The sequence below is a fragment of the Oryctolagus cuniculus genome, chromosome X (assembly GCF_051225735.1).
Source record: "Oryctolagus cuniculus isolate XC-2025 breed Fujian yellow rabbit chromosome X, ASM5122573v1, whole genome shotgun sequence".
Taxonomy (NCBI): domain Eukaryota; kingdom Metazoa; phylum Chordata; class Mammalia; order Lagomorpha; family Leporidae; genus Oryctolagus; species Oryctolagus cuniculus.
The window spans coordinates 50,141,227-50,163,704 of record NC_142888.1 but is presented as its reverse complement, the minus strand read 5'-3'; the positions used below and the strand labels follow the sequence as shown (position 1 = coordinate 50,163,704).

At 41.2% G+C, this 22,478-nt stretch overlaps 1 protein-coding gene across 1 annotated transcript in view; it reads left to right on the top strand.

Moving 5' to 3' along the window:
- The window catches only part of TEX11 (testis expressed 11), a 295,156-nt gene that overhangs the window by 219,186 nt on the left and 53,492 nt on the right, over nucleotides 1-22,478 (top strand). The window contains exons 20-23 of the mRNA XM_017349668.4: nucleotides 9,481-9,521; nucleotides 10,739-10,825; nucleotides 14,414-14,484; nucleotides 17,060-17,176. Coding sequence (XP_017205157.3) covers nucleotides 9,481-9,521; nucleotides 10,739-10,825; nucleotides 14,414-14,484; nucleotides 17,060-17,176 — 316 coding nt within the window. The remainder of the gene's footprint in view (nucleotides 1-9,480; nucleotides 9,522-10,738; nucleotides 10,826-14,413; nucleotides 14,485-17,059; nucleotides 17,177-22,478) is intronic.

Sequence of the window (22,478 nt, the reverse complement as noted above, 5' to 3'; positions counted from 1 at the left end):
CTCTACCGTTCTTCCTGTAAATTTCCCTACTTGAGTTTTCCAGTGATTCCATATTCATTCTTTTGCTTAAACAAAATAGGCTCTTAGTCTTTGTTAAAATTTGTTTTCTAAGTTTAAGCCTTGGGTTTTTTTTTTAGGACAGTTTTGGGTTCACAGCAAAACTGAAAGCAAGGTACAGAGATTACCATATACTCCCTGTCCCCACACATCCATAACCTCCCCATTATCAATATCCCCACCAGAGTAGTACATTATTACAAATGATTAAATAAAATTGACACATCATAATCGCCATAATGTCTGTAGTTTACATCTCTATACTGTATGTTCTATGAGTTTGGATGAAGTATAATGGCATGCATTAATCATTACTGATCATACAAAATGTTTTCACTGCCTTAAACATCCTCTATGCTCCTTCACTGACTAATATTCCATCGTGGGGCCAGCATTATGGCACAGTGGGTTAAACTGCTCCCTGCAATACTGGCATTCCATATCAGAGCACCAGTTTGAGTCCTGGCTGCTCTGCTTTCCATCCAGCTTCCTGCTAATGCACCTTGGAAAGCAACAGAGGATAGAATTCCAGGAGCTTGACTTTGGTCTGGCCCAGCCCTAGCCATTGCAGCCATTTGGAGAATGAACCAGAGAATGGAAGATCTCCCTCTATCTCTTTCTGTGACTCTGCCTTTCAAATAAAGTAAAAATGATTTTTAAAAATATTCCATGGTATGAATATATCATGTTTTATTCATCCATTGACCTACTGAAGGGCATCTTGGTTTCTTCTAAGTTTGGGCAATTATGAATAAAGTTGCTAGAAATATTTATGTGTAGATTTTTGTGTGGTCATAAATTTTCAGCTCCTTTGGGTAAAAACCAAGGAGCACAACTGCCGGATCGTATGATAAGCCTGTTTTTTTTGTTTGTTTGTTTGTTTGTTTTTTGTCAACCTTTAACATAATTAATCTGCCTGACTATTGCCCCAGGTGATTTAAAATCAGATTTCTCATTATAATTTTTGCCTTCTGGCTTATTAAATTTCTCCAGACTGGATTAAATACAGCAGGCTTATTTGGAGCTTTATAACACTGAGGGAATAACAGAGATGCTCTTTGGCTCATCACTCCTGTGGTAGTACAACATTCAAAATCAAAGACACTGTATGTACATCAGTTACTCTCTTAATGTTTTGTAATGAAAGTTCCTCCTGAAGCCAGTGATACCAATCTACAGAATGAAACAACTCCTTCACACCCATTCTCCTTGCTTTCAATAGTTTCTTGGTTTCACATGACCCTGTGTTTACCAACTTCTTTGTGACCAGAAGCCTTAGAGATACATTCTGTTATCTCCTAATAATTTTTCCTTGGGGGGAGTTCTTTGAAGCTAGTGGCCAAAGTTCAGGCTCATCAAAACCTGAGCTTGGGCTGGCATCCTCAAGATCCATGTCATTTCATTATGGCTATTATAGGCAACAATAACCTAGGGATTGAATATTTTACCATTTTCTCGATAGTTTTTATTTCCTATTGTATCCAGTGAATCAACTGCTCTCAATTGGATCCATCTCTAAATTTCAATAGTAACTTTTTGCCTTTAGTAACCAAACACAGTACATACCAGTGGTGACCACGTGGCCACCCAAGTCAATGATTCCTCTTCCTTTGACTTTTCATTCTTTTTTAAAAAATATTTATTTTGTTTATTTGAAAAGGTAGAGTTAGAGAAAGAGAGAGAGAGAGGTCTTCCATCTGCTGGTTCATTCTCCAAATGGCCACAGCGTCCAGGACAGGACCAGGCTGAAGCCAGGAGACAGGAGCCAGGAGCTTCGTCTGGGTCTCCCACATGGGTGCAGGACCCCAAGCACTTGGGCCATCCTCTGTTGCTTTCCCAAGCACATTAGCAGGGAGCTGAATCAGAAATGAAGCATCTGGGACTCACTGCAGGCAGCAGCTTAACCTGCTATGCAGCAATGCTGGCCCGGACCTTCCATTCTTTCTCTTCCCAAACCACACGTTTCCATGAACAAGCAGCTTTAGCAAATGCTTTTCTTGACAATAATTTTGGAGTGTTTTCCAATACCAACAAATGGCACTTTCTACCTGGAGTTAGCGTCAAATCTGCCCCCACTTCACAAGCCAATCATAAATCCAGGCCTCAAATCCAGGATTCCTACAACCGCTTCCTCTGATTTGATAATTTGCTAAAAGGGCTTGTAGAAGTCAAGGTATTCACTTTACTTATGTTTACTGGTTTGTTGTAAAGAATACTGTCGCTCCCCCTCTTCGTGGAGGAGCAACACAGGACCCTGCGCTGTTCTTTCGTCTGCTCAGCCCTCCCCGGGTTTGCTGCTGGTTCTTCCCGGGTTGGCTACTATCCCTTCCACCTCCGTGGAAGAGCAGTTCCCCCTGGCCACATTCCCCACTTCCGCAGGGGAGTGGCACACCACCGGCCGGCTCTCTCGGGAGCTGCACAGGTGTTCCCCTTAGATGTTCCCCTTAGATGTTCCCCTTAGATGTTCCTGGTGCATGCCGTCTCTCTCCTCCTTTATAGTCCTCCTCCGCCAATCCCAACTCGGCTGCCCACACGCCGAGTACGCTGCTCTCCTCCAACCAGGAGCAAGTCCTACAGTTCATTGGCTGAACTGGAGGCAGCTGTGTAGAAGCTGTTTTCTTCTCTCCCAGCGCCATATTGTGGGAGAGCAGATGCATAGAATAAGTCTTAATTCCAGTAACTTAGTCTAGTCCGAATTGCTCCCCACAGATCCCCCTTTCTTTTTATTTTTGGCGTTGATACGCGCCTGTCTTCGGTGTCCCGCGGCACACACTCTGCTCTACTTGCTAGAGTTGCCACAGGTTCTTACAAGTCCTATCAATCAGGCAAACCGAATCCGGGTCCTCTCTTCGCCATGTTGTGAGGAGGTTTTTAGGCGCTGATGCGTGCCTGTGTTCGGTGCCCTGCAGCACATGCTCTACTCTGCTAGAACTGCCTGCAGGTGCTTACAAAACCTATCAGGCAAACCGAATCCAAGCCTTCTCAGCGCCATATTGTGGGGAGGCTTATTGGTGTTGATTCGTGCCTATCTTCGGTGACCTGCAGCTCATACTCTGGTCGAGCCGCCTGTTGGTGCTTACCGCCCTAATCAGGCAGACCGAACCCAAGCCTTCTCATTGCCATGTTGTGGGGTGACTTATTGGTGTTGATAACATGCCTGTTTTCGGTGACCTGCGGCGCATAAGCTGCTAGCCGCCCGCAGGTGCTCATCGCCTCACTAATCAGGCAGACCGAATCCAAGCCTTCTAATTGCAGTATTGTGGGGAGGCCTTTCTATTTCTCTATTTCTCTATCTCCGGGCATTCCTATTTCTCCCATTTTACTTCTGTCTGCCAACATTCCTATTTCTCTCATTTTACTTCTAAACTTCTGTTTCTCTTATCCCCGCGGCCTCCTGGCGGCGCCCCGAGGCTGCCTCTCGGCGGCTTTCCGGCTCTGAGCCGCTTCAGCCCGCGCCTCTCTCATCTGCGCGGCTCGGCTTTGCGCGCACACTCCGCGGTCTCGCACTTAGCCCAGCGTTCCCTATCTACTTGTGCCCCGCACACTCTCTCTGCGTGCGGCAGCCTCCACGAGTCACACAGCGTAGCTCACGTCTCCGCCACTAGCATTCAATCCAAGTTCCCCGGGCTAGCCTGGCGAATTCAACCCAGCTCACGTCTCCGCCCCACGATTTGGCTTCCCGTCCTTTGCTCCCCGGGCTAATCAGACGGATCCCAATCTGGCTTACGTTTCCGCTTCTGGTTTCAACTTTTCGCCCCCCATTCCCGGGCTACCTTGAGAATCCCAAAGTGGCTTTCGTCTCCGCCTTGGCCTGCCCCCCACGGCTTCAATTTCCCTAACATTTTTCTCTACCCAGTATGTTTCCCCAAGCTTTCCTCCAACAATACTCCTCCCTCATTTCTCCTGGCCTCTCCCCACAGTCCGCATCCGAGTCTGTTTGTTCTAGCTTTCACTTTCGCTTTCGACCTTAGAGATTTCTCCCAGCTTCCCCCCGTAGTCCGTATCTGAGTCTATGCCTAGGCTTTCAATAGCTTCTTCCGGCACCTTCTTCGTCCGGCTTTTCCCTAGGCTGTTTGCTAGTCTCTCTCTCCGATATTTTCCCAGTTCTTCCCGTTTCTTCCCTCCTAAGTTTCCTATCCGTCCTAGGTTTCCTATCCGAGTCACGGCACCATTATGTCGCTCCCCCTCTTCGTGGAGGAGCAACACAGGACCCTGCACTGTTCTTTCGTCTGCTCGGCCCTCCCCGGGTTTGCTGCCGGTTCTTCCCGGGTTGGCTACTATCCCTTCCACCTCCGTGGAAGGGCAGTTCCCCCTGGCCACATTCCCCACTTCCGCAGGGGAGCGGCACACCGCCGGCCGGCTCTCTCGGGGGCTGCACAGGTGTTCCCCTTAGATGTTCCCCTTAGATGTTCCTGGTGCATGCCGTCTCTCTCCTCCTTTATAGTCCTCCTCCGCCAATCCCAACTCGGCTGCCCACACGCCGAGTACGCTGCTCTCCTCCAACCAGGAGCAAGTCCTACAGTTCATTGGCTGAACTGGAGGCAGCTGTGTAGAAGCTGTTTTCTTCTCTCCCAGCGCCATATTGTGGGAGAGCAGATGCATAGAATAAGTCTTAATTCCAGTAACTTAGTCTAGTCCGAATTGCTCCCCACAAATACCACTCAGAAGCAGCCAGATGGAAGACATTAATAGGGTAAGGCATTGAGTGGTGGTGGTGCATGGCTTCTGTGCCCTCTTCAGACACACCGCCATTCCCACATCTTAACATGTTCACCAACCTTTTTCCTCATTTTAAATTGGGTTGTTTGTTTCTTATTGTTGAGCTTTAAGTGTTCTTTGTATATTTTGGATGACAGCCCTTTATCATATGTGTCTTTTAAAAATATTTTCTCTCAGTCTGTGGCTTATTTTTTCATTCTCTTGACATTGTCTTTTGTAGAACACAAGTTTTAAAATTTAATTAAATCAAACATATCAATTCTGTTCTCATGGATCGTGCATTTGATATTGTATCTGAAAAGCGATCACAATAACCGAGGTCATCTAGGTTTTCTCCTATGTTATCTTCTAGGAGTTTTATATTTCTGTGTTTTACATTTAGATCTATGATGTGTTTTGAGTTCATAATATTATTAATAATTATAATACCAACACCATTTATTGAAAAGACTATCTTTGCTCCTTTGTCAAAGATAAGTTGACTGTGTTTATTTAGATATATATCTGAGCTCTATATTCTGTTCCATTGATCTATTTGTCTGTTCTTTCACTAATATCACACTGTCCTCATTACTGTAGCTATACTATAAGTCTTCAAGTCATATAGTGTCTTTCCTCCAGCTGGGCTCCTCTTCAGTATTATACACCTTTTGCCTCTCCATATAAACTTAAGAATCAGTTTGTTGGTATCCACAAAATAAGTTGCTGGCATTTTGATTTATGTTGCATTGAATCTGTATATCAAGTTGGGGAAAAGCTGGCATCTTGACAATAGTGGAACATCCTTTCCATTAACTTGGAATATTTCTCCATTTATTTTATTCTTTTTTGATCGCTTTCATCAGAGTTTTGAAGTTTTCCTCATATATATCATGTGTATATTTTGTTAGATTTATACCTAAGTATTTCATTTTGGGATGTGTTATTTTAAATGATAATATGTTTTTAATTTCAATTCTCCTTGTTTATTTTTGGTATATAAGAAAGCAGTTGAGTTTTGTAGAGTAACCTTATGTCCTGCAACCTTGCTGTAATCACTTATTTCTTCCAGGATTTTTTCCCCTTTGGTCAGTTCTTTTGGATTTCCTATGCAGATGAACATGTCATCTGTGAACAAAGGCAGTTTTATTTCCTCATTCACAGTCTGTATACACTTGATTTCCTTTTCTTGTTCTATTGCATTAGCTAGGTGTCTTAGTCTGTTTGAGATGCTGTAATAAAATGCCCAGGTTAAGTAGCTTATAAACAATGGATATTTATTTCTCCTAGTTCTAAAGGTCAGCATGCCAGCAGATTCAGTGTCTAGTGGGCATTTTCTTCTTCACACATGGCCACCATCTCATTTTATTTTTATTCCCTGACAAAGTCTTTACTCTCCTTCACTTTGAAAGAATTTCTCAGGGTACAAAATTCAAGATTGGTGGGTTTTTCCCACTCAAGCACTTTAAATGGTTCATTTTCTTCTTGCTTGTTAGTTTCTGAACAGAAGTCAGATGTAATTCTTATCTTTGTTCCTATGTAGGTAAGGTAGTATTTTCCCCCTTCTGGCTTCTTTAGGAATTTTTTTCTGTATATTTTATTTTCCATGATTTGAAAATAACATGCTTAAGTGTAATTTTTGGCATTTTTCTTGCTTGGTATTCTCTGAGCCTCCTGAATCTGTGGTTTGATGTCTGACATTAGTTTGGGAGAAAGGTTCATTCACTGTTATTTCATTTTTAATTTATTTTTATTTAACTGAAAGAGAGAGAGAGAGAGAGAGAGAGAGAGAGAGAGACCTTCCATCTGCTGATTCAGTCTTAAATGTCTGCAACAGACAGTGCTGGGCCAGGCCAAAGCCAGAAGCCATGAACTCAGTCTTGGTCTCCCACCTGTTTGGAAGCCAACTACTTGAGCCATCACCTGCTGCCACCCAGAGTGTGCATTAGCAGGAGGCTAGAATCAGAAGCAGAGCCAGAACTCCAACTCAGGTACTCTAATATGGGATGCAGGCATCCCAGGTGTCTCTTAACTGCTGTGCCAAATGCCTGACCTTATGATTTCAAATATTTTTTGTTTCAGTCTATTTCTAGTATCCCCATTATATGTGTGATATACCTTTTGTAGTTGTCTCACAGTCCTTGGATATTCTGGTTTATTATTTTTTTATTCTTTCTTTTATTTGTTTTTCAGTTTTGAAGGTTTCTGTTCATATACGCTCTGGCACAGAGATGCATTCCTCAGCTGTGTCTAATCTATTAATAAGCCTATCAAAGGCATTCTCATTTCTGTTTTGGTTTTTTTTTTTTCTTTAACTCTGGTATCTCCTTTTTATTCTTTCTAAGGATTTTCCATCTCTGCTTACATTGCCCATATGTTCATGCATGTTGTCTACTTTATCCATTAGAACCCTTATTGTATTGATCATAGCTGTTTTAAATTTCCGGTCTGATAATTCCAAAATCCCTGCCATGTCTATTTCTAACACTTGCTTTGTCTCTCCAAATTGTGCTTTTTACCATTTAGTATGCCTTGTGATTTTTTTTTTCTTGATAGCTAGACATGATGTACTAGGTAAAAAGAACTGCTATAAATAAGCCTTTTGTAATGTGGTAGTGAGTTGGGGGAGGAAGGAAGTTTTCATAGTCCTGTGATTAAGTCTCAGTCTTTTAGTGACTTTGTACCTCTGACTGTGAACTTCACAATTGCTTCTCAGTTTTATTACCTCCTGTTAGGTGGGACAGAATGGCTAGAGTGGATTTGAGTGTTTCCCTCCCCCCAGGTAGGTTAGGCTCTAATAATACCCTAGAAGATTAGGCTCTAATTATGTAGTTTCTCTGAAGGATAGACCTTGATAAGAATGCTCTGGGACAAGTGTTTGATGCAGTGGTTAAGACACTACTTGGAGGCCGGCACCGTGGCTCAATAGGCTAATCTTCCGCCTGCAGCACCAGCACACCGGATTCTGTCCTTGTCGCTCCTCTTCCAGGCCAGCTCTCTGCTGTGGCCAGGGAGTGCAGTGGAGGATGGCCCAAGTGCTTGGGCCCTGCACCCCATGGGAGACCAGGAGAAGCACCTGGCTCCTGGCTTTGGATCAGCGTGGTGCGCCAGCCACAGAGTGCCGGCCGCAGCGGCCAAGAGAGGGTGAACCAACGGAAAAGGAAGACCTTTATCTCTGTTTCTCTCTCTCACTGTCCACTCTGCCTGTCCAAAAAAAAAAAAAAAAAAAAGACACTACTTGGGATGCCCATATCCTCCTGTATTGGAGTGTTTGGGTTTGAGTCCTGTCTCCACTTCCAATTCCAGCTTCCTGCTAATGTTCACCTTCAGGGGCAGTGGGTGATAGCACAGGTAATTGGATCTCTACACTCACATTTGAGACCCAGATTGAGTTCCAGGCTCCCAGATTCAGCTGGGCCTAGCCCAAGCTGTTACAGGCATTTGGGGAGTAAAACCAGCAGATGAAAGAAGCTCGGTAAATATTACACCAGCCTATTGATACTCTTCCAATTATCTCTCTCTCTCTCTCTCTCTCCCCTCTGCCTTTCAAATAAATAATAAATAAGTAAATAATTTTTTTTAAAAAAAGACTAGTCTGGCATATTTCTAGATGGTTTCTTTTTCCCTCTCATTGTCAGTAAGATGAAAGGATTTTTATCCAGTACTCATTGTGAAAATCTGGATAAACTCCTGGAAGGATAACACAAAATTGTGGAGGTCACCTTATGACTGGACAACCTAGAGTTTTTAACTCTCAGTCCTGTTCATGCAGAGCTTCCAGTGATTTGCCAGTTATGATTCAGGTTTGCTTGCTCCGGCACTGGTTCCCATAGTGTTTTCCTCTCTTGAGTCTCTGCTCCATCCAATGAGCCATAACTCTCCTGTATTCACCTGCCTGTCCACCCAATCTTTGTAGTAGTGTTTTGTCATTTTCCCTTGCCTCTTTTATGGATCTAAGAAGAGTTGTTGATTTTTCAGCTGGTTCAGGTTTTTGGTAATTGTTAAGAGAATGTGGTGGCTTCCATGTTCCTTACACTCAGAACTAGAAGCCAGAAATCCTTTGTTAAAATTTATATACCTTGAAGAAGCTTGACACACCTGGGTAGTAGACTTACAATTGGCACTCACTACATGACCTTGGACAAATAATCTCCATCACTAGGTCTATTTTCTCATCTGCAAAATGAGGGGTCTATCCTAGATAAGTGATTTTGTAAAACACATTCTTCAGAAGCCTAGAGATTCTGTGGCACTACTTCAGAGATTTCTAAGAAGGTGAGAATCCAGGCCTGTACCTACCTCTGGGTTAATCAAAGAGCTCCATTTTAGTTTTTTTCTTATATATTATTAAACTCTTAATGCAATTTTATTTGAAACAAGGGTTCTAGTTCTCACTGTTCAAAATAAGAAAGGTTATAAATCACAGGGATCACCACCTGCTCCCAAATTCTGTGATCCTACAATGTAAAACCTACAATGTAAAATCATTGAAATCTTTTGCTGAGAGTAGGAGTAGAGGTAAAAGCATGTGAGGGTACTGGGGAGGAGTTGTATCCTGTGGTGGGGAGAAAGAGTGTTGAAATGAAAGATTGGAACTTTGAACAACAAACTTCATAATTTTGCAATTTATTAGCCCAGCTGTCAGGCACAAATAGCGTCTCTTTTTAGTTCTTTTCTTCAGTAAAGAACTGAAACAGTTGGAAAACTCTTTTCTTTATTTTTTAGAAAAAAGGAAATGGATAGACTTTTGGCTTGCCTGAATAGAGGTAAATATGTCCTTGGTTATTTTTAGTCCTTCATCTTGCCTCTATCCTCTATTGAATTCTCCAAGTACATTGAGCACACTGACTCCAACCTTATGTTTGAGTTAAGCTTCATGCACCTTATTAGTGTTTGCCACAGGAGTCTATTTTGGTTTCTTCATCCACAAGCAAGAAAGGGTTGTCATCACTAGCATTCATCTCCAAATGTGACTTCCACTGTCTATATTCCAATTTAAGGTAATTTTCTTTCCTTTCTTTCTTCCTTCCATCTTTCCTTTCTACTTGTCTTTCTAATTGCCTCTCTATCCTAACCAACAAATTTAACAGGTGCGAAAAGATCAAGGTGAATAAAAATGCCTTGAATGCTACTAGGTTTTCATGCCCTCTGAATCAAATGCAGATTGTTTACTCTTTTATTTTGCCCTTCTGTCTCCCCACGTCTGTGTCATCTTCTCTGTCTACTAAAAATTCCTGCCTGTCACTTTATCCAAGTCAATCTCTTAGCTACATCACATTCCTTTTTCCAATGCCAGACTTTCTCACATGGTGTCTCTTTTCCTAACATGTCTTCCCATTTCTACTGCCCCTTTATCTATTTTTCTTAAGTGCAAAATAAACCAAAAGTGTATTTTTCCATTTATTGCAGTACTTTGATTTTATACCTCAAATACCTGTCAACGGGGTGTTAAACATAGCAAAGTGGTTTAGAAGCCAAAGCTTTTCAAAAGAGAAAACTTTTACTTGTTTGTATTCTTATTTCTCAGAGGGGAATGAGGTATATAAAAAATGTTTCCTGCTGATGATGGCACATTCTGGTTCTGTAACGCACTTGCTGTGGAAGCTCGGTAAATGTTATGCCAGCCTATTGATACTCTTCCAATTCGCAATCTACATTTGGTCCTTTCACTGATTGTTCCTATTCCATATTTCCTTATGTGTAAGTCATACTTTTCTAGCTCAGGTGGTGAATGATTGCCCTAATTAAACTTATAAATCTTCCCAGAGACTTATTTGTTCCCCAAAGTTTGAGTTAGCAGCTTCTTGGAGTTTGGTAATGCTTTTTGTCATTTTAATTACTTTTGATTGCACCCTCAAACACATACACAAAAAAACAACTTCCTAAATTCACTCTCATGTGTGACTCTGTTTAAAGTAGGATTAACAACTCTGCTAGAGTGTAAGGCAAAAGATTTCATATCACATTTTCCTGTTTAATGCAGCACTCCTGAAACTTACCCAGTATTTTCAAGAAGGAATGTCAACTTTGGATTCAAGAATTAATGAAGCTCATTGGTTTCGAAAAATAGGTAAAAGAAAATTCTGACTATGAGATACCTTATGGGGTGATGGAATTGGAAGAGGGTTCAATTCTGACTCTCTTGCATATATAACTCTGGTATACAGATAATTTGCTTAACCTCGGTTTCATTATTTATAAAATGAAATCAATTTTACATCGTATGGTTATTAATAGTTTTATATGAAACAATGTATGTACCTAGCACAAATGAAATTTCGTTTTATTCATTCTTTATAGAAATGGATGCAAGAGTAAAATGATAAATTCTGACATAGGATACCTAATGTTATACCCTTAAGCTTTATCTAGAATGCTTAATTTATCCCTAAATGTGATTCATCAGAAATAAACTATGTGCAAAAATGTGGATGAATCTCACAAACATAATGTTGAGCAAAAGGAGCCATGCAGGGGCCAGTGTTGTGGCGCAGTGGGTTAAAGTCCTGGCCTGCAGCGCCAGCATCCCATATGGGTGGTGGTTTGATTTCTGGCTGCTCCACTTCTGATCCAGCTCCCTGCTAATGTGCCTGGGAAGGCAGCAGAGGACGACCCAAGTCCTTGGGCCCCTGCACCCATGTGGGAGACCCAGAACAGGCTCCTGGCTCCTGGCTTCAGATTACCTCAGCTCTGGCCATTGCAGCCATTTAGGGAGTGAACCAGTGGATGGAAGACCTCTTTCTCTCTCTTTCTGTCTCTACCTCTCTCTGGAACTATCTCTCAAATAAATAAAATAGCTCTTAACAAAAAGAGACAGGCATTAAAGAGTGAATACCGCATGTTTCAGCGCATATGAGGGGACTTCAAAAAGTTCTTGGAAATGGAATTAAAAGGTAAATTTATTTTGGTGAAAAAATATTCTGAAACCCAAGGATAGTCTTTTCATAATATTCACGTTTCCATGAATGTATGAAGCACCCTCATATATCGTAAAAATAACCCTTGAAGTGGGGTTAGACTAGAAGGAGAAGGAAAGTTTCTGGGATTCTGGTAGTAAACAAGATCTGTTTTGAACTTGGTGCCAAGTGTTTTATGTGGGGCACTTTATATGAATTTTATTTCAGTAAAAATGATTTTAAAATTCTGGAGGCAAAGACCAGTGGTGTGCAGTGGGTTAACCTGGTGTTTGCAATGCCTGCATCCCATATCAGAATTCCTGGGATCAAATCCAGCTACTCTGCTTCCAGTCCACCTCCTTGCTAATACACCTGAGAGGCAGCAGATGATGGTCCAAGTACTTGGGTTCCTGTCACCCATGTGGGAGACACAAATGGAGTTCCTATCTGCTGGCTTTGTCCTGGCTCAGCCCTAACCACTGTGGGCATTTAGGGAGTGAATTAGTGGATGGAAGATCTCTCTCTCTCTCTCTCTCTCTCTCTTTCTGTGTGTGTGTGTCTGTGTGTGTCTGTGTGTGTTGCTCTGCCTTTCAAGCAGGTGGGAAAGTAATAAACAAAAATTGTGGGGGTAGCTACTACAGTGGTAAGTATGGAAGAGCAATTAACCAACATTGTCACAAAGTGGACTGGTTACATAAGAACCTTTTCTTACTTTATAATGTTTACTGGGGCTGTAATCTAGGGCATAGGGAATAAATAAGATAATCTGGCTCCAAGAAACTGATGTAAATAAGGAAAAAATAATATATACCTAAATTATAGAAAGGTTTAATTCCTTTGGTGTCTGGAAAGTTTGAAAAGCTGTTTTCCTATTTCTTTTTTTTTTAAGGGAAAGTTTTTATTGTGGGAAAACCCAGCAGACTGGAGGGGAGGGACGAAGAAGGATAAGAGAAAGAGAGTATAAGAGAGAGAGAGAGACAGAGGAGAGGAGCTAGTGAGGAGAGAAGATAGAGCAGAGAGAAGAGCCAAGAGAGGAGGAGAGAAGAGCAGATGAGAGGAGCCAAGAGAGAAGGAGAGAAGAGCCAAGAGAGAGGAGCCAAGAGAGCAGGAGAGAAGAGCCAAGAGAGAGCCACGTTTTCAGGAACAGGCCGGGCAAGGAAGCAGGAACAGAGAATTCCATTAGGATGGGGGTGGGGCTGACACCGGTGGTTGGGCCATGTGGCTACCTGGCTTCCAGCAATGGCGGCGGGGGCTAGAGCCTAGTATGTAAATCAGGGTGTAGATCGCACCATAGATAAAACTGCGCCAGTTTCCTAACATTCCTCCCTTTTGTTTTTTATAAAGCAGGAGTGGTATGGAATTACATTAGTCCCAAAAGTCCAGGAGGGGTAGAGGGACTTCCTGTTGACATGGGGCGATGAGGTACTCTTTGCTGGCATGGGACGATGTCTCAAGCCGCTGTCTCCTGGGTGGGAAGCCGAGTATATCCCTGTAGCAGCATTTGGTTGACAGCCGGGTTGCTGAAGGCCTTGGTTTGTTCCATTTTCACCAGCCGTAAACACTTAAACAGACACTGTAGTATAAAAGACAGAGTGAGAATAGTAACCAGTGATCCTAAGAGTAGCATTAACCAGGTAATGAGAGGATTTCATAGAGGAGAGGAAATGGGGGGGTCTCTGGACCCTTGTGGGGACAGTTCGATGGATGTGGCTTAAAGCTGATTCCAACCAAGACTGGGATAAAAGCCACTCATCTTTTGTGGGTAGAGGGGTTTGTCTGTAGAGAAATTCTGAACAATCATACAACATTAAATGGGGGAGAGGACCATCCATACACACAGGTTAGGAGTAGAGCCATTGGTGTTACAGTAGAGGCTATGATTACAAAGGAATGAGGCCCAAGTGGGCTAGATACAAAGGACAGAGTCATTATTAGAGAACCTAAGAAGGGTGCTATCTAAGCTACAACTAAGGTTTCTGATTGAGAGGCAAATAGAACCTGACAGAAGGGGCTTGATAATAATCTGGTGGGCTTTAGTCCTTATAAGTTAAGAGGCCCAGACCTATCTCTTCACATAGGGTACATCCTAAGAGAGGAGTGAACCTCCTTGGGGAATGCACGCTGTTAACTTCCATCACCTATCTGGCCTGGGAGGAGACCTGGCCAGGTAAAGGCAGGTGGCATCTCTAACAGGAAATTTACAGTTCTGCCTGCAATGTTACTGACCCTATTTGGCCGTCTCCTCTCAGCAACGGTGGTCACCTTGGAAGCTGGGCCTAGTGAAGGGCTTTTCAGATTAGAGCTATATTTAATTTTGATTTCCCATGGTGAAGATCATGGTAAATATTTCCTAATGGATTCTTCCACTACTTTCTGGAAGATGTGAATCTTTCTTGCAATTTTCCTCAACCTAGTATACCCTGCTGAATTTTAACTTGCTTTCACCATTTCCATTTGGTGAGCACCTTAGTAATCCTCATTTGTTAGGTAGATTTGTGCCAACTAAGATTTCTTACTGTATATCCCCAATTTTAAAAGTATTTAGCCAGTAGATCCATTGGTCTTTGGCTTAGAATTTAAGAATAAGAGTGATAAGAGTCTTCTAATTTACCTGTGAAAATTTTCTCTACAAACCTAAGGTTAATATTTTAATCCCTCAGAAACCCCTTATTAGTATATTAATATTCAAGAAATAGGTAGCAGAGATATTAGTAGAGACTAAATAGATTTTCATAAGTATATTATTTCACATTGCCTTTCAGCTTGGAACTTGGCTGTGCAATCTGACAATGACCCAGTGACAATGAGAGAATTCTTCATGCTTTCTTACAAGGTGAGTCTCTTCTAATAAGGATCTCATGCATGGACCACAAGGCTCTGACTCTGTCAGTAGTAAAGGGCTAAGTATAGAGTGGAATGGCTTTTAATCTAGGAACTTCTTTTTTTTTTTTTCAACTTTTATTTAATGAATATAAATTTCCAAAGTACAGCTTATGGATTACAATGGCTTCCCCCCCACCCATAACTTCCATCCCACCCACAACCCTCCCCTTTCCCACTCCCTCTCCCCTTCCATTCGCATCAAGATTCTTTTTTTATATATTTTTTTGACAGGCAGAGTGGACAGTGAGAGAGAGAGACAGAGAGAAAGGTCTTCCTTTGCTGTTGGTTCACCCTCCAATGGCCGCCGCAGCCGGCACGCTGCAGCTGGCGCACCACGCTGATCCGATGGCAGGAGCCAGGTACTTATCCTGGTCTCCCATGGGGTCCAGGGCCCAAGCACTTGGGCCATCCTTCACTGCACTCCCTGGCCACAGCAGAGAGCTGGCCTGGAAGAGGGGCAACCGGGACAGAATCCGGCGCCCCGACCGGGACTAGAACCCGGTGTGCCGGCACCACAAGGCGGAGGATTAGCCTAGTGAGCCGCGGCGCCAGCTAAGATTCATTTTCAATTCTCTTTATATACTGAAGATCAGTTTAGCATATATTAAGTAAAGATTTCAACAGTTTGCACCCACATAGAAACACAAAGTGAAAAATACTGTTTGAGTACTTAATCTAGGAACTTCTAATGTATGTCTAAGCAAAAATGACCGAAGGAAATTTGTTTCCTATTGGCTATAGTGTTAGAATGTGGGGTAAATCTCCCTATACCAAAATATCACATACGTTCATCTTGCAACCTGAAGTTCCAGCATTACAGACTTATTCCTTTGCCGTTGAAGGAATTTCAGTTTCCCGGAATCCTATATTGAAATATAAGTATCTTTGTGGGGTGTCGCTCCCCCTCTTCGTGGAGGAACGACACAGGACCCTGCGCTGTTCTTTCGTCTGCTCGGCCCTCCCCGGGTTTGCTGCTGGTTCTTCCCGGGTTGGCTACTGTCCCTTCCACCTCCGTGGAAGGGCAGTTCCCCCTGGCCACATTCCCCACTTCCGCAGGGGAGCGGCACACCGCCGGCCGGCTTTCTCGGGGGCTGCACAGGTGTTCCCCTTAGATGTTCCCCTTAGATGTTCCTGGTGCATGCCGTCTCTCTCCTCCTTTATAGTCCTCCTCCGCCAATCCTAACTCGGCTGCCCACACGCCGATTACGCTGCTCTCCTCCAATCAGGAGCAGGTCCTGCAGCTTGTCAAGTTGGTGAGAGGCAGCTGGGTAGAAGCTGTTGCCTCCTCTCCCAGCGCCATATTGTGGGAGAGCAGATGCATAGAATAAGTCTTAATTCCAGTAACTCAGTCCAGTCCGGGTTGCTCCCCACAGTGGGGGGGGGGGGCGATACTCTAAATGGTTGTCATTACCAACACACTATGGGAGTAGGTCTGTAGGAATATAGAATAAATAGTTGGAGATAGCAGGGTCTGAAAAGGAGATGAGACTCTTAGGCCTTCCTTATAGCTTTTCCTAGAGCAGATTCTGTGTGTAAGGATTTGTGAGTTTGTTATTTGATTTTTTTAAGCATTTAAAAATAGTTGTTAGCCTCCAAGGTAGAGGTTGAATGCCAGGAAGAAGATGAAGTATTGTTGGAAGAATAAAAGGGGAGGGGCTAAGGAATATCCTTCATACACATTTAGAAGTACATAGTCTGATAGGCTGAGGCCAATCAAATGTTAAGAATTTTAGAGCTGGAACAAACTGTAGAGATGATATAGCACAACCTGAGACCAAAAGCGATTGTGTGTCTTGAAATGCTGTTAATTCAACAACGGTGATGATGGTGTTCACAAAATGTTTCAGATAGCTTAAGGAATTGTCTTTGCAAGTTTAGTTGTAATTTCTATTTTAATTAGGTGATATAAATTAGTTTCAGTTTTGCCATTTGTGATAGCACTTGTAGGATTGGTTCATAAGAATCCAAGTGGCTTGGAGTCTTATTGCAGTCCAAAACTGGGAGTTCTTTCTAAAACAAGGACAAGCTTTAATGATGAGGTTATGCCAAATGCCTGCCAAGGTTTGACATTGTCTTTTTCAGCCATGACTATATATATGTATACATATATATATGTATATATATATATACATATATACATATACTAATTTCAGCTCTATTCAATACAAAAGGTAAATCTACTTGCAGTGGGGGGAGCTCTAAGAAATTACAGTGTAAACTAAAGAGTAAATCACTAGTAGTAAATCACTACAGGAGCAGATGAGAGTGCTTATTGCTGGGAAAGATTGGAAAACTATGAAGAAATGAAGCCTTTTATCTCTAGGAAGGTGCTACAAACAATGGAAAGTAATACAAAATTAAAACTGTAAATCAGTGTTACTGTCGATATCATTTTTATGGTGACATGTGCTTTTCCGGCTGAATTTTCTCATTCAGACAGGATGTTGCTGATTTTCATTCTGATTGTTTGTGTTCACCTGACAAGATCCTCACTATTCATTCATGTTCTGGTTATTTCTTATCAGCTGTCCCTGTTTTGTCCTCCTGATCAAGTAATTCTGATTGCACAGAAAACATGTTTACTGATGGCAATTGCAGTTGATCTACAGCAAGGAAGAAAAGCTTCAACACCTTTTCAACAGGTAATGTGCAACCTTCAAAGAAAAGACTAGAGTGCAGTGCACTATCTGGTATTTTTGCCTTCCCTGATGCAGTTCTTTTTGATTCTATTTAGAGAATCCACTCGTCTATTCGAGCACCATCTTGATTTCAAAAGTTTGTAATGGTTAATTCTTTCCTAAGCAAAGATTACATTTGGCTTGGCCTCTTCTTTTAAGAAGCTTGAAGAACTCTTCTTCTAAAATGCCTCATCTCATGGAACACTCTTTCCTCTGTTTTTTTTTTTTAACATTTTATCTTTTTTCAGATTTTATTTATTTATTTGACAGGTGGAGTTACAGACAGTGAAAGAGAGAGAGCCAGAGAGAAAGGTCTTCCTTCTGTTGGTTCATTCCCCTATGGCCACAATGGCCGGAGCTACACCGATCCCAAGCCAGGAGCCAGGTGCTTCCTCCTGGTCTCCCATGCGGGTGCAGGGCCCAAGTACTTGGGCCATCCTCCACTGCACTCCCTGGCCACAGCAGAGAGCTGGCCTGGAAGAGGGGCAACTGGGACAGAATCCGGCGCCCCGACTGGGACTAGAACCCGGTGTGCTGGCGCCGCAAGGCGGAGGATTAGCCTAGTGAGCCGCGGCACCGGCCCCCTCCTCTGTTTTTAAATATTCTTTATCTTCATCTTCTCCTTGTAATTCCATAGGAGCCTGTGGAGTGTTTCCTTTCACACACTTTCTAAGGAAGAACTCATTTATTTCTCCTGTTTCGATAACCATCTGAAATTATTTACTTAGCTTGGTTTTTTTTTTTCACTTACTCATCTTTGCTTTCTTTATTCCACATCCTTAAAAATCTCTTCATTAACTCAATTTTTAACAAGAAAACAGAGTTCCTTACCTTTGCCTGAATTGCACTCTCAGCTTCCTTATCCCTTTGAGGAGCTTCCAACATTGCAGTGTTCCCATACACTAGGTTATTGGCTTGTCTTTAGCTCTTTGCATTCCTTCTTTCAAACCAAGAAATTTTTCTCCAGGTCAGACCACCAACAATTTTTTGTATGATTCTAGGTTTTCTTCTGCTTCATTTCTCTCACCTGAACAAAGAAAACTCCCTAATTTCCCTCATTTATCGGCTTCTCTTCTCTCCAATTGGTATAAAATCCTTCTTGCACTTTATTTGCTTCCTCCCGTTAATCTCTTCTTTCATATTATTTTTTAGATCTGGAACAAATTCACACCAGATCTCTGCCGATGTGTTTTCCTTTCTTTCCTTTCCCTTGTTGAGTGCAGCCCAAAAAACATTTGCGCACCAATCACTCTGCTAGGTACTGGGCATACAGAGATAAAGAAGACAAAGTCCTTGTCCTTGAGGAGTAAAGAGATCTCTTTTAAGAAGTCTTTCCATTTTAAAAGAAGATAAGAAAATAATCCACCTGCCCCAGAGCAAACCCAAAAACCAACAGTTCTGCTTCTTAACGGGTAAAGGTAAATGTAATTTAATTATCAATGGGGGCTTTTGCTTTACTCTAAAATAGTAATTGTATCTTGTCTTTGTATAGTGCTTTTAACTTCTACAAAGTTTTTCCTTTTCAGTTGGTAGACCTGATGTCGTTAAATTTTGTATCACAGTGATTAGAAATCAAATTGACTTAAGGGAAATTTCAGAAACTCTGAAGTACAGTCCTTAATCATTTTGTTTGTTTCTAACAACTGTTATTTTTTTATTCTGTGTTTCTTCTCTTGAACAGCTCTATGTTTTCTAAGAACTCTCTAACCTAGTAACCCTTCTATAATCTTCTTTGCTTTTGAAAGCATATCTATTTAGATAATTGAAGATGTACTTCTGCCTTTCATCAGCCGAGTATGGTCCTTCTGAATTAGACTGTGATACTGTCTCTCTAAAGAAATCTTGCTTAAATTCTATTATTTACATCTGCTCCCTGTTCTGTAAACCCACATAAATTGGGGTACTTCCAAGTAAGTAAATGATGAAGGAGTATAGACAGACCACATAATTCTATCAATATTACCTCTACCCTGCTGCACATGAGTTGGGGGGGATGAGTTATGCTTAAAAAACATATAATGCTTATCATTGTAATTTTTCAAGGAACCACATCTTCTTCCTAGAATGGGGCTAGGTAAACTACTGCCAACTGCACAAATCAGGCCCATGGCTTTTTTTTTATATAGTCTGAGAGCTAAGAATGGTCTTTACATTTGTAAGGGACTGTAAATGAAAATAATGAAAAATATGTGAATGAGAGTATATGTGGCTGTCAAAGCATAAAATATTTACTGTCTCAGTTTTTACAGAAACATGTTCTGATCTCTTTCCTAGAATTTTTAACAGACTTATGAGGTATAAGGTAACCCTTAAAATTCACTTATTTAGATGTACAAATTAATGATTTTTAGAATATTCCCAGTTATGTAACTATCAACACAATCTAATCATGCCTAGCACCAACTCTGCTTTTGTCCACTAATTGACATTTTGTCTCTATAGTTTTGACTTTTCTGAATATTTCATTTAAATGTCACCCTACAACTTAGAGTCTTTTCTGAATGGCTCATTTTACAGATCTTTAAATAATGCTATCAGCATTCTTTATGCTGTAACATGCATTAATATTTCATTGCTTCTTTATGCCTAAATAATATTATGTAGCATGGATATAACAAATTTTGTTTATCCACTCTTTCATAGGCATTTGAGTTGCTTCCAAATTTCAGCTATTATGAATAATGCTGTGATAAACATTCATGTACAAATTTTTGTGTGAACATGTGTTTTTGTTGCTTTTGCATATATACATGAGAGTCAAATTCATGAAATATTCTATGGATATCTGTCATGCCTAGTAGATGATTTATGTCTGTTGTGCTATCCATTATTTTTATAAGTTTTTGTAAATGTTTATTTTCATTTGCTTGAAAAGCAGAGCAACAAACATACAGAGAGAGAGAGAGAGAGAGAGAGAGAGAGAAATTCTTCCATCAGCTGGTTGACTCCCCAAATGTCCACAACAGTCCGGGCTGAGCCAGGCTGAAACCAGGAGCCCAGAACGCCATCTGAGTCTCCCATATAGGTGGCAGGTGCCCAAGCACTTGAGCCATCATCTGTTGCCTCCTAGGATCTATTAGCAGGAAGCTGGATCAGAAGTGAAGGAACCAGGACTTGAACTGGCATTCTGATATGGGATTCAGGTTTCCCAAGCAGCGGCTTAAGCTGCTGCACCAGAAAGCCTGTCCTCTACACATTATTTAAAGTTGGGTACTGGAGGCTGGCCGTTTTGGTGCAGAGGGTTAAGCCATCACTTGGGATGCCCACATCCCATATCCAAGTGCCTGGGATGGAGACCTGCCTCCACTTCCAATCCGGCTTCCTGTTAATGCACCTGGGAGGCAGCAGATGATAGCCCATGTAGTAGGGTTCCTGCCTCCAAGTTGGAGACCTGTATGGAGTTTCCAGCTCCTGGCTTTGGCCTGGTCCAGCCTAGGCTGTAGTGGGCATTTGGGGAGTGAACCAGAAGATGGAAAATCTTTCTCTCTCTTTCTGTCTCTTTGTATCTCTCTCCTTACTCTTCTCTATCTCCTCTCTCTATCATTCTGCCTTTCAAATAAATAAATCCTTAAAAAATCAAAAAGAAGAAAAAATTTTTTAAAAAAAGTTGGGTATTGAAGTCTCCAATCTTATTCTTGAAATGTCTATTTCTTCCTTCAATTCTATTTTTGTTTTATGTACTTTGGGGCTCTGTTGTTAGGTACATATATACAGGTACTTATAAAAAAACTTATGGAAAATGGAATTGAAAGACAAGATGAGTTTGGTGCAAAAGTTTTCTGAAATACTTGCATAGTTTTTTTTTTCACAATACACACTTCCATGAATGTTTTTGAAGACCCTTCATGTGTATTTAATTGTTATATCTCTCTGCAGTGTTAGCCCTTTTATTATCATAAATTTCCCTCTTTGTCTCTAGTAATGTTTTTGCTTCAAAATTTATTTTTGTCTTATATTAGTAGTATCACTCTAATATTCTTGTGACTGATGTTTCTCTGGCACAGCTTTTTCTATCCTTCTATGTTCAACCTACTTAAATCTTTGAATCTAATGCATATCTCTTATATACAGAATATAGAGCTTTTTTAATAGAACGTGATTTATTGGATTGTTTAATCCTGTCACATTTAATGTCCCTATTCTTGTGGTTTAATTTACTTCTGCCATTTTACTTTTTTGTTTTTGCTTTCCTCCTTTACTCCACCTTTGCATTTAACTGAATGCTTTCTATTGTAATTTTTAGTTCCTCTATTTCTACACAATATTTTTTGTTTTCCTTTAGGACTTTTAGATACTAATGCACAGGATCTTCATCAGATTGTGAACTCAATTCCAGTGAGATACAGAAACATTGTTATTGTTAGCTCTGTTTTCTCCTCTCCTTTTTTGTTCTATCCAAACACAGCACATTTTATAATATCATTGTATATAACTTTATGTATTAAAGAAACTGAAAGTAGGAAAATAAGTATAGGTTGTTATATCAAATGTATTTTTACCATTTATGCTTCTCTTCATTTTCTCCTATGTATTTGAGTTAGTGTGTGCTCCCATTTCCTTACTACAGAATAACCTTGTTTCCACTTGCCTCTTTGATATGGTCATTGTCAAATATATTACATTTTTTAAAGAATTATTTTTATTTATTTGAAAGAGAGTTACGGAGAGAGGTAGAGCCAGAGAGAGAGAGGTCTTCCATTCTGCTGGTTCACTCCCCAAATGACCACAATGGCCAGAGCTGAGCTTTTCCAAAGCCAGGAGCCAGGAGCTTCTTCCAGGTCTCCCGCTTGAGTGCAGGGGCCCAAGGACTTGAGCCATCTTCCACTGCCTTCCCAGGCCATAGCAGAGAGCTGGATTGGAAGAGGAACAGCCGGGACTTGAATCAGCGCCCATATGGGATGCCAGCTCTGCAGGCTGGGGCTTTAACCCACTGTGCCACAGTGCTGGCCCCTACATTTTTATATATTGGAGGTCCAAACATTTGAGAGTACTTGAAAAAAAATTTGGAAATGGAATTAAAATTATATAAGTTTATTTTAGTGCAAAAATTGAAATCCACACAATTGAGAGATCTTCAAAAAGTTCATGAAAATGCATTTTATGAGAAAATTATTAATTTTTCATAAACCTATGGTTTTTTTAAACCTCTGTTTTAATTTCACTTTTCCATGAACTTTTTGAGCTAGTCATATTTATGAGTCATTTTTTCTTGCTACTTTCAAATTTTTCTCTTTCTCTTTCAGCATTTTGACATCTGAGTTGTATT